The 12891-nt window shown below is 37.0% G+C and overlaps 1 protein-coding gene across 1 annotated transcript in view; it reads left to right on the top strand.

Moving 5' to 3' along the window:
* LOC149134580 (uncharacterized) overlaps positions 1-12891 on the top strand; it is an 81483-nt gene that overhangs the window by 52778 nt on the left and 15814 nt on the right. Inside the window, exon 2 of the mRNA XM_089354760.1 lies at positions 7938-8082. Coding sequence (XP_089210886.1) covers positions 7938-8082 — 145 coding nt within the window. The remainder of the gene's footprint in view (positions 1-7937; positions 8083-12891) is intronic.

Genomic DNA, 12891 nt, shown 5'->3' with positions numbered 1-12891 from the left:
AGGACGAGCATTTAAACAGCCGGCAGTTTTCTAAGCTTTGAAATTCGTTTCATGCCAGTCAATTCATTTGTATCTGACCATCGATTGCAAACATTCGCGCAAGGCCTCAAATCTATAGAGATAGAAAATTCAATTAAATCGACATCAGTAATTCACTGGTTCTTATTTTATCGACAGAGAAGACTAAAGGCCACTACAAGGTCCAGTCATTGTTGTAGTGTGGTAGCTTGTGTGCCTTAATGATTGTGGAAGCGCGTGGCTTAGTGGGTAAGGTGTTGGACTCATGATCGTAAGATTGTGGTTTCGATTCCTGGACCGGGCGACGCGTTGTGTTCTTGAGCGAAACACTTCATTTCACGTTGCTCCAATCCACTCAGCTGACAAAAATGAGTGATCTTGCGACGGACTGGCATCCCGTCCATGTGGGGAATATATACGCCATGGAAACCAAGAAACCGGACCTTATGAGTCGGTATGACTAAAGAATATAACTTTATCTTTTTACCTCAATGATGCTGAGAGTTATACCAGCAGAGTACAAGCTCTTGGTAAGGCTCCCCATGCTGGACAGTCCAAAGGATAGAAGCCAGGCCTCTTCCCAGAGGTGAGATTTATGTAGCTGATGTATAATCTGATCACACAGCGGAGGAGGTGGAGCAAGGATTGTTCTAGAAAAAATGTGTATGAGTAAGAAACCGGATGACTCGATTCGGAAGTTAAAATTATTGAAAGCAACGGAGATAATGCTAAATTCCCCTATCCCCTTCATTCCGTTTCATTCCCCTATCCCCTTCACAAAAAGAAAACGAACAAATTATAAGAATTTCGTTGCAGTCAATTGTACTTCTACACAGGGTGGACCAAAAGTAGGTTTACAGTTATCACGTAGGCGCTTTGAATTTCTTTTAAAACATTTTATTACATTTAAATTTCTACCTTACAATTAACTAAATTAGCATAGAATAATGGTTTCATATTTTTTTTATATAATTAAGATCTAAACTGTTAATATATGAATGCGAAAGAGGTAGTTGAATAAATGTAAACCTACTTTTGGGCCACCCTGTATATAGCAGTCACGTCTCGCCTTCATATTACGACTTACTGCCTCAAAAATCGAATAACACGTTAGATAATGTAGTTTTAGATATGCATAACTACAGGAGAGATGGTCAAGGCTGGAACTCCTTTGATCATAAATTGACTCTGTCAAGACTGAACTGGGCTAAAGAACAACTACAAAAACTGTGGTTTAGTCCATTTAAAATAGAATTATTACGTCATCTTTCATCCTTCAATGTGCAATGATATTTTATTTCTAAATATAACATTTTCCTTTCAACTGATTAGAATATGATAATTAGCAACCAGCTTTTATGTTAATGAGGTTTCTATAACTTTCTAAAACATCAATGATAATAAACTCATAAGTTTTGGTGGTGGTGGTGGTGTTTAACCCCAGGTTAATGCTGATTGATCTAGCTTTGGATCAAAGATCTCCGGCTATGACCATCCCATTCTATTCCATCTTATTTTGGGGGTATCTAAGACCTGCCAATGTCTCTGGTTTGAGGGAATTTTAGCTGCTGTTTCTAGCAGATCAAGTGACCGCTTACAAGCTTGCCTCATTGGCTCATTTTTGCTGTTGCTTAACCCCAAGTCAGTTTTCACCACGTAGATCAAAGGTCAAATCTGCTTAGACGTGACCACAATCGTTTACTTTGGACTGCATTACTCAATCTGCTTTTCTTTGTTATTAAGATGCCAGAGGGTCATTCGAGAAAAATATCGGATGCTATTTTTAGCGGATCGAGTAACAATGTAGAGGTCTCCTTCATTGGCTTCTTGTTGTTGTTGTTGTTGTTGTTGTTGTTGTTGTTGTTGTTGTTGTTGTTGTTGTTGTTGTTGTTGTCGTTGTTGTTGTTGCTGTTGTTGATGTTGTTGCTGTTGGTGGTGGTTTTAGAGTGTGAGGATGCGGAAGATGGTGGTGGGGTGTTGTTGTTGATGATGATGATGACGATGATGATGATGATGATGATGATGATGATGATGATGATGATGATGGAGGAGTAATGATGATGAAGATGATTGGGTGTGGATTGATGATGATGATGGTGGTGGTGGTGGTGGTGGTTTTTTTGGAGCATGAAGATGAGGAGGATAGTGGTGGGGTGTTGTTGGTAATGATGATGATGGCAGGATGATGATGGTGATGATGATGATTGGGGGAGATTAATAATAGTTATGATGTGGTGGGAGTGATGATGATGATGACGTTCATTGTTTCTATTTTTTTGTTTTGTTTTTTGTAATTTCTTATTCATTTTTTTCTTCTGGTAGACCGCTAACTCTCTCAGTAGAAACACGTCTCTAAACTCATTAAGACAGACTAATTGCAATGATTGTTATCTTCACTGTAGATAAGTATTATCATGCAGATTTTGATAAAGATTTTAAAATGAAAGCCGATATCGTTTAAGTCTATTTCATTAATTCTTAAAACGTAATCAGGGCAGTAATTATAGAATGAATTCGGCGTTGCCTCTTATTTCCGACATTACAGATTTAGAGACAAGATGGCCTCCCTAATATCTCTAAAGTTTATTGCTTATCTAACAACAAACTTATCTAAATACATCAAACAAGATCCATATGTAAGATCAATACTTCACACAGGTATTTTTCATTCAAAAAAATAATCAAATAAAACTTCTGGATTTTTCGGCTGCTTCCGTACATTTCTGTCTTCTATTTCCGCCGTTGATTACTAACATAAGAAGTTCAGTCATTCAAGATGTTTTCAAATAGCCAGAAGATTGTTGTGCCTATCACATGTACACCAGCTTCAATAAACTTTATCGTCTTAACGACATTTCTTCCAGCTTTTTATATTCTGAGTTCAAATTCTGCCGAGGTTGACTTCAACCAAACAATTAGGTTTGTCAAGACGATGATGATGATGATGATGATGATGATGATTTCATTTATTTGCCACAAGGGCGAAGGATGAGGGAGACAATACAGAGACGGACATAAAGTGTGGGTGTTAAATATAATAATGAAATGATAGCAAAAAATAAAAAATATAAAAATAAAGTAAAATTTTTAAAAGTATACATGGTATACACTGGAAAAGATGGGATAGCATACATAGCTAAAATAAAATGGCGGGGAGGATGATAGAGATGTGGCCCTCCTGATATAAGAACGCCTCTAGGGATAATCGAGGATCCCCACTGTTCGAGATTTCTCTGAAATCCTAGGAGCAAGTGCCCTCTCCAATTCCTTCTCTCCGACTCCCAGGTCTACATTCAGAGAGCTACCATCCACTCTTGCCCTTTTCGCAGCTTTCACCCACCTTTCAATGAACTCACTCGGGAACAGCACTTCGCTCTCCACTCTCAACTTCTTTTTCGAGTAAAACTTGAAGAAATCAATGAGAGCCCTACCAAAGAGGAATGTATCAGTCCTCATACCTTTCGTCCATCAAACCTCTTTCGCCACAGCCACCAATAATAGAACCAGCGCATATGTTTATAGTTGGCGTATCCGGAGATGCAATGAAATAAAGTAACACGTTAATCCTTTTAAGAATCGTAATCTCAGCTTCCTATATCTATCAATGGATAAGAATCGAATGTCTTTTTTTTCTTGACGTTATACCTTTATTCGCAGGCAACTTGCTTAGAACAGACTGCCTCCGCTTCCATCAATGCAAAGTAGGTGTAATGAGTGAAAATAGAAGCGAATTTTGTTTGTTGTTGGCACTCCGTCGCTTACGATGTTGAGGGTTCCAGTTGATCCGATCAATGGAACAGCCTACTCGTGAAATTAACGTGCAAGTGACTGAGCACTCCACAGACACGTATACCCTTAACGTAGTTCTCGGGGATATTCAGCGTGACACAGTGTGACAAGGCTAACCCTTTGAATTACAGGCACAACAGAAACAGGAAGTAAGAGTGAGAGCAAGTTGTGGTGAGAGAGTGCAGCAGGGTTCGCCACCATCCCCTGCCGGAGCCTCGTGGAGCTTGGGTGTTTTCGCTCAATAAACACTCACAACGCCCGGTCTGGGAATCGAAACCGCGATCCTATGACTGCGTGTCCGCTGCCCTAACCACTGGGTCATTGCGCCTCCACAGAAGTGAATTTTAACACGTGATTTATAAGCCAGTTGTCCAATATCCTACGCACTGGCCATTTCATCGTAAATGAAAGAAATCTCTCCACAAAACACCTCCTTTACAAAAGGCAAGAAAGGAAGAAAAAAAGAAAAAACAGGTTACGTAAAAGTTGTGTATTATTTTTTACCATTTATTTGTATTAGTCATTGGGTTACGATCATACTGGAGCACCACCTTGAAGAGGTTTAGATAAACAAATCGACCCCGGTGCTTATGTTTTGTTTATCTTTGTTTATTAAAAGTCTAGTGTTTATTCTATCAATTTCTTCTGCCGAAACACTTAAATTACGGAGATGTAAACAAACCGACACCAGTTTTCAAGCGGTGGGGCAAACAATTGACACAAACAGAAACAAACACACACATACACACACACACACACACACACACACATATATATATATATATATATATATATATATATATATATATATATATATATATATATATATATATGTATGACGGGTTTCAATACAGTTTTTTATTTCTTTATTGCCCACAAGGGGTTAAACATAGAGGGGACAAACAAGGACAGGCAAAGGGATTAAGTCGATTACATCGACCCCAGTGCGAAAGGATGAAAGGCAAAGTCGACCTCGGCGGAATTTGGACTCAGAACGTAACGGCAGACGAAATACTGCTGAGCATTTCGCCCCGCGGGGTAACGTTTTTGCCAGCTCGCCGCCGTTCAGTACAGTTTCTGCCTATTAAATTTACTCACAAAGAATTTGTCGACCCGAGACTAAACTATAAGATATGTTCCCAAAGTGCCGCGCTGTGATAATGAACCTTAAAGCGCGTAGTTGCAAGTCGAGTTTCTTAACCACACAGCTATGCTTGCATCTAGAGTGAGTGATCTAAAATCTGAAAAGCGTTCTATTAGATGTGAAAAGAAAAAAAAAATGCAAATTTTTTCATAACGCTATACATTTGATAATTCTTCATGAATATAACATCGATTACACAACATTTTTATATCGAGATAATACCGATACCACACGCTGTGGTTTCTTATTTTCCCTCCTAACGTTTTCCTAGCAAATCTGCTTTAAATTTACGTTTAGACATTTTGTAATCACGCAGAGTCGTTGGTTTTAATGCACACGCTTATATTACTAACATTTTTATTGAATGGAAGATTATTGAACAGAACAGGAGTCGGTCTGTAACAAAGAGCTAAGATCTTTGTTGATAATTTCAATCAAATGCAAAACTAACTCTTTGGAAGAAGGTTTACATTTTTTTTTTATTATTATTATGTTGCTAACAGATTGTGTTTAAGGAATTGGAAACTTTTTTTTTTTTTTTTATCAAAAGGTAACTTGACATATTCTGCTGCATAAACATTGATAATGTAACCACGTTCCCAAAATGATTCTAAATCTAAAATGAATTTATAATACGATGAGATGGTTGTAGATTCTACATCCGCTGACCATCGATATCCTCCCTTTCCATTGAATTCGATGCGGTAGTCATATCAGTTGCACTCGCATTGCTACTGTAGATCTTTGTTCGTTTGTTGTTGTTGTTGTTTTACCTTATCGAATAAACTATGCTGGATCTATTATGCTTACATTTCACGGAGATTTTAATGGATATTTTAACGGGAATGATAAAAAGTTCCATCAGTAGTTTGCATTCAGGTTGCATAATAATATTCCTACATTGTACAGTGAGGATTGAAGTAATATAGCAATCATTTATATATATATATATATATATATATATATATATATATATATATATATATATATATATATATATATATATATATATATATACATGCATACATAAATGTGTAAGGGTGTCTGTCTTTGTGTGTATGTTCGGGGTTACTCTAGCTCCTCCCACACCGTCCAACCGATTACAATGATTTTTGGCACATAGGTAGATCACCTGGCCTGAAGTTTAAATAAGGCCGGAATTTTTCGAAAACTCGATAATGCTTAGTTGGCATGGATTTTTGTGAGCTCAATCGGGTGTTTGAATGGAAATTTCCATAACGATGTTATTTTTCCTGCAGCTTTTGCATTTTTTCACGTGTAAAATTTCAACAAAATCGATAGAAATGCTTATTCAATGCAAGGTCAGAGGTGGGCTTAACTTCAACACAGAAAACACGAGCAACGCCGGGTCCAACAGCTAGTGTATATATATATATACGACGGGTTTCCACTCATTTTCCATCTTCGAAATTCTTTCTCAAAGCATTGGTTGGCCCGGGGCTATAGAAGAAGATACGTGCCGAAGATACCGCAGGATTGTACGTGATCTTAAAGTACGTGGTTTCAAAGTGAGCTTCCTAATTACACCCCCATGCCTGCATCCATATATGAAAAATACCCGCCTTTTGTATCAGTCATGTTGTTATATACTTTACAGGTCAAGCAACGTTGTAAACAGTTATGCTTTTTATACGTCTGTACATATAATATTCAATGGATAGTCTTCGAAGATGTAAAACTTTAACTTCCCCCTCACATGACTCTTCTTCACTAACAGCATATGTGATTCATGAGCTGCTCTTTAGATTTACTCTATATCGGCTTTCCAGTGGGTGAAACCATTAAAAGCTATCAACAATGATTTCAAAACTCTCCCACCGTTATCTTTGTGTGTGTGTGTGTGTGTGTGTGTGCTAGATTAATTGTGCGTTCATGATATCGAAGTGATGAAACAAGTACGAAAATGTGCTGCTATTAATGCTTGTATTTAGTTAGTTTTGGTTTAATTCATCATGCAGTCGTAGAATACAGCTTCATCGCTTCCAGAGTCTTTATGTACTTATTTGTAACTGGAAAATAACAGAAATTACGTTGGCAGCGAGCTTTTTCTATTGACTTCTGTAGTCTTCCAATTCACTAGAAAATACGTGTCTTTTTGCTGACCAAAATCCATTATAATGTCACGTAAGAAAACTGTTATTTGATTTCTTTGTATCTTGGATCAGTCGAAGTTAGCGACATAAAAGTTGAGGCCATTAACAAACATATTGTGGACAAAGTTTATACTTTCCTTGCTGTTCATTACTCAAGTACATCCACTCTGGACTTGAAATGTGTCTGGTACCAAGACAGAAACGATTGAACAAAGTATTATAATGCTCTTTCGAAATATATGACACTAAAATTGGATTGCTATAGTAATAGATAAAAGTAAATAATATCTACACTTTTACTTGTTTCAATCATTTGACTGCGGCCATGCTGGAGCACCGCCTTTAGTCGAATCAAATTGACCCCAGGACTTATTCTTTGTAAGCCCAGTACTTATTTTATCACTCTCTTTTGCCGAACCGCTAGATTACGGGGACGTAAACACACCAGCATCGGTTGTCAAGCGATGTTGGGGGGACAAACACAGATATACAACATATGCACACACATACATACATATATATATATATACATATATACGATGGGCTTCTTTCAGTTTCCATCTACCAAATCCACTTACACATATATATACATATCTATGTATGTATATATATATATATATATATATATATATATATATATATATATATGCACATGTATTTATTGTGTTATATATATATATATATATATATATATATAACATGTGTCATGTGTGTGTGTGTAATAGACGAATGACCGACAAAACGATTTCAGGCCAAGACTATTTTCATTGCTTGTGCAAATCATTTGAAATTATAATTATTTCCAATTCTCTTGAAATATGGACAATAGTTTCGACTTCGTGGATAACCGTAGTTTCGCTTCTTCATTCTAGATTCCACTTCAGTGTACCCACGTGCTATGTCAAAACATCAAGCTTCTTCACCATTCTCGATGTGGACATGCGGACTAGTCATTCTGATACTTGTCTATACATCCGTCAGTAACGTGGATGCATTATACTTACCGGGATATAGACTGTAAGTAATTTTTATATATTTTGCACTGCACTCTGTTTGTGTAATTCTGTTTCCCTAACATGCTCTGCTGTTGTTAAATGTTTTACTATAAATAATTTGTTTCCTACCATTTTATCTTTATTTTTCTATAAATTCACGTGTAGAGGCGCAATGGCCCAGTGGTTATGGGTCTTGTGGTCGGAGGATCACGGTTTCGATTCCCAGACCAGGCGTTGTGTGTGTTTATTTGAGCGAAAACACTTAAAAGCTCCACGAGGCTCCGGCAGTGGGTGGTGGCGACTCCTGTTGTACTCTTTCGCCCCAACTTTCTCTCACTCTTTCTTCCTGTTTGTTGAGTGACGCTGCGATGGACTGGCACAAACATATATATATATATATATATATATATATATATATATATATATATATATATATATATTCTTTTCTGCTCTAGGGACAAGGCCCGAAATTTCTGGGGAGGGGTCCAGTCGATTAGATCGAGACCAGTACGCAACCGGTACTTAATTTATCGACCCTGAAAGAAATAAAAGGCAAAGTCGGCGGAATTTGAACTCAGAACGTAAAGACAAACGAAATACCGCTAAGCATTTCGCCCGGCGTGTTAACGTTTCTTATTTCTTTACTGCCCACAAGGGGCTACACACAGAGAGGACAGACAAACGGATTAAGTGTTCTTCACACACACACACATGTATGTATGTATGTTTTGGTTTGTATGTATGTATCTTCTGTTTTTAATCATTTAAATTCTTCCTCTGAGTAAGGAGCTGGTTTCTAACAAAGATACAAAGTTCCATCTTTGAAATGTAGATAATGAAAACAATGTTACAGTTTAAACCTGAGAAGAAGTCTTCATAGTTTTACTGTTTCCCTTACAGATTGGATATGTAATGTGCGAATCAGTTGGTTGATTTCTGTTTTTGAAAATCCAAACTTACCCAGAGTTACAGTTAAACATTTACTTACAAGACCAAGTGCTCCAATTATTTTTGGTAGAAATGTAAAATTGTAACCCGGATATAGAAGAAGGAGTTTTCTCAGCAGTTGTCCATAGTTATCTACTTTCTCTCTCATTTTCAAAGAGATATTCACATCAACAGAACAGCCGACTTCTTTGGCGGCACATACTTTTTCTCGTCTCTTCCAAACAACAATCTCCGACTTGTTATGTTTACATTTGACAGATGTTTTAACGAGGATGTCCCACCAGTATTTCTTGTTCTGATACTTGTATTTGTATCCAATAACAGCGGGATTCTCTATATTAATTCCAGGACAATCTTTTTTTTTCCGAAAGGCATTGTATATTGTTTTTGCGACAACGTCATGTTGCATAGAGCGGTAGATGACATTTTTAGGCAGCTGCTAATCAAATGTGTGATGTCTTCCACAGAAATATGACATAATCTATATTTACAGTGACATCTAGGAACTCCAAGAGCTTCCTTGTCTCTTTAGTTTATTAGGTATTTAATAGCAATCACGCATGTTTGTATGTACGTATGTATGTATGTATGTATGTATCTTCTATTTTTGATTATTATAAATCTTCCATTGAGGAGGAAGCCAGTTTCCAGCAAAGATACAAGGCTCCATCTTTGGGATGTAGTTAACACATGCATGCATGTATGTATGTATGTATGTATGTATGTATGTATGTGCGTATGTGCGTATGTGTGTATGTATGTATGAATGTATATATGTACGTACGTATGGATGTGCGTATGTATGAGTGTGTATGTATGCATGTGTGTGTGTGTATGTGTGTATGTGTGTGTTAGAAAATGTGTGTGTGTGTGTTAGAGAATGTGTATGTGTGTAAGAGAGAGAGAGACTGTGTGTATGTATGTGTTAGAGAATGTGTGTATGTATGTGTGTGTGTGTGTGTGTGTGTGTGTGTGTGTGTGTGTGTGTGTGTTTGTGTGTGTGTGTGTGTGTGCGTGCGTGTGCATGCTTGTACGTGCGTGCGCACATGTGGTTTTGTGTATAAAAGATATAAATATCATCGATAGTTCCGAAAGCGTTAATGCTTTCAAAATACGCCATGAGGATACTTATTCGGCAACGATTTTTCAGGCACGCTTTTATAACTTTTCCTTCAAAAATGCAACAGACCAACAAACCAATGATTGAGGCGCTGGTAGTCTTTCACCAAAGAGGTTATTGTTCACCAGGTGCAATATATCATATAAAGTAACGTGTATGCTTATAAAACGCTTGCAGTTCTAAACATACACGCATACATACATATATATCTATGTATATACGTATAAGAAGGGATGAACACTAAGTGGACATCCGATATGCTAGAAAGAGGTCATCAACGACCCAACCACAAAGAAAAGTAATGTTCTCCAGAAAAAAATTCAGCAAACACAGGTGTTTGGAGAACATTATTTTTCTTTTCTCTGTGGTTGGGTCGTTGATGACCTCTTTCTATCATATCGGATGTCCACTTTGTGGTCATCCCTATACGCATGTAATACAATTTTTCTGAATTTTCAGATTTTTTTATATGCTAGGCCACTGGTTTTAAATTGACGTTAATTAAATTAATATTCAATTTATCACCCTCAGTATATATATATATATATATATACACGTTTAATGTTTTTTGACACCATCGAAAATTATGATGTACCATAAAGTGTCGAAATCCTGACGTTATCGGATCGGCAGCTGATGAGAAAAATTTCTCGGTTATATAAGAATGCGCTTTCACTGTCTCGTTAATGTCTTTCTACATTGTTACTGTCCTGTTTGATTTGTTTCGCATTCTAAAGATAGTACTATTTCTTCTTTATTGGTTGTAGATATCGTATGAATTAGAGGTCGTTGAAAGGATTGCTTACTAGGGTCTTAAATAGTTTTAGTCTACCATAAAAATAGCGTACGTGTGTGTATTCACACAGACACACAGAGATACACACACACACACACACACACACACACACACACACACACACACACACGTGGTTATACACTCAGAAGATGTGAAGCATATATCTATATATGTGAGTGTGTATGTGTGATGATGTATAATTATATATAAAACTGTCGAACATTAAATTGAAGATCGTGCGATATTTTAAGTAGAGTAGCATATTTCTACATTTTCATAGGGAAAAATTTGGAGGTTACTTTGCCATTTCAGCTGTAACCTTTCTCTCTCTCTCTCTCTCTCTCTCTCTCTCTCTCTCTCTCTCTCTCTCTCTCTCTCTCTCTCTCTCTCTCTCTCTCTCTCTCTCTTTTCTTATATATACATATATATATATATATATATATATATATATATATATATATATACAAATATATATATGAGACCTAAAATATTCAAGAACAATCATTAAAATATCTGCGTTAAACAAGTTTATATTTGTGACAACGATCAAAATTTCAGGTATAGAATCTAATATAAGTTAAGACTTTTAGGTGTAATAAGTATGAAATCTAAAACATATATTTCGATATAACGAAGTGGACTTGCGACTCAATTTTTTACATGGACACTCGTTTATATTCAAAATACCTCTTTTGAAACGCTGATTTCTGATTTTGGTACAAGGCCAGCAATTATGAGGGGAGGAGTTATCCAATACCAACGACACCAGTATTTGGCTAGTGCTTTATTTTATCAGCTGAAATCCAAACTGACCTCGACGAGTCGACTTCAGTAGAAAAAATAAGCCTTACGTATTTGCTTCCGCGTTTCAAATTCTAAAACTCTGTACATCTGTATATTAATCTCAGGGAATGAAACCTTGATTTTATTTATAATTATACTTATAATTATATAATTTTATATAATTATATAAGAACCTTGATTTTACTTATAATTATATAATTATATAAAAGAAACCTTGATTTTACTTATAATTATATAATTTTATATAATCATATAATATTATACAATTATATAATTATATGATTTTACTTATAATTATATAATTCTGCGTTTGAAATTCTAAAACTCTGTACATCTGTTTACTAACCTCACGGAATTAAACCTTGGTTTTACTTATAATTATATTCTTATTCTCTTGAAACGTGACTGATAACGTGGCACTCCGTCGGTTACGACAACGAGGCTTCCAGTTGATCGGATCAACGGAACAGCCTGCCCGTGAAATTAACGTGCAAGTGACTGAGCACTCCTCTCGGGGAGATTCAGCATGACACAGAGTGTGACAAGGCTGGCCTTTTGAAATACAGGTACAACAGAAAGAGGAAGAAAGAGTGAGAGAAAATTATGGTGAAAGAGTACAGCAGGGTTCACCACCACCCACTGCCGGAGCCTCGTGGAGCATTAGGTATTTTCGCTCAATGAACACTTACAACGCCCGGTCTGAGAATTGAAACCGTGATCCTGCGACCACGAGTCCGCTGCACTAACCACTTGGCCTGCGGAAGTGCGTGGCTTAGGGGTTTAGATGTTGGACTCATGATCGTAAGATTGTGGTTTCGATTCTTGAACCGGCTGACGCGTTGTGTTCTTGAGTAAAACGCTTCATTTCACGTTGCTCCAGTCCACTCAGCTGGCAAAAACGAGCAATCCTGCGACAGACCGGCGTCCAGGTGGGAAATATATACGTCGCAGAAACCAAGAAACCGCCCCTTCTCGGTATGACTCGAGAAGGAAAGTTTACCTTTACCTTTATTCCTCCTGCCTTGCTGTATTGTCCCAACCAAAACTCTGTGTGCGTGTATGTGTGTAATTCTTTTTTGGATCACTGGATCTCGAAGCATACTACATAAAGCTGCCCGGGAAGCCTTTGACTTTATCTATCCAAAAGGGTTCCTGAACCCAAT

The sequence above is a fragment of the Octopus bimaculoides genome, chromosome 7 (assembly GCF_046866305.1).
Source record: "Octopus bimaculoides isolate indiv1 chromosome 7, ASM4686630v1, whole genome shotgun sequence".
In the NCBI taxonomy this organism is placed as follows: Eukaryota; Metazoa; Mollusca; class Cephalopoda; order Octopoda; family Octopodidae; genus Octopus; species Octopus bimaculoides.
Note: the sequence above shows the minus strand (reverse complement) of the source record. Positions and strands in the feature narration are given on the sequence as shown.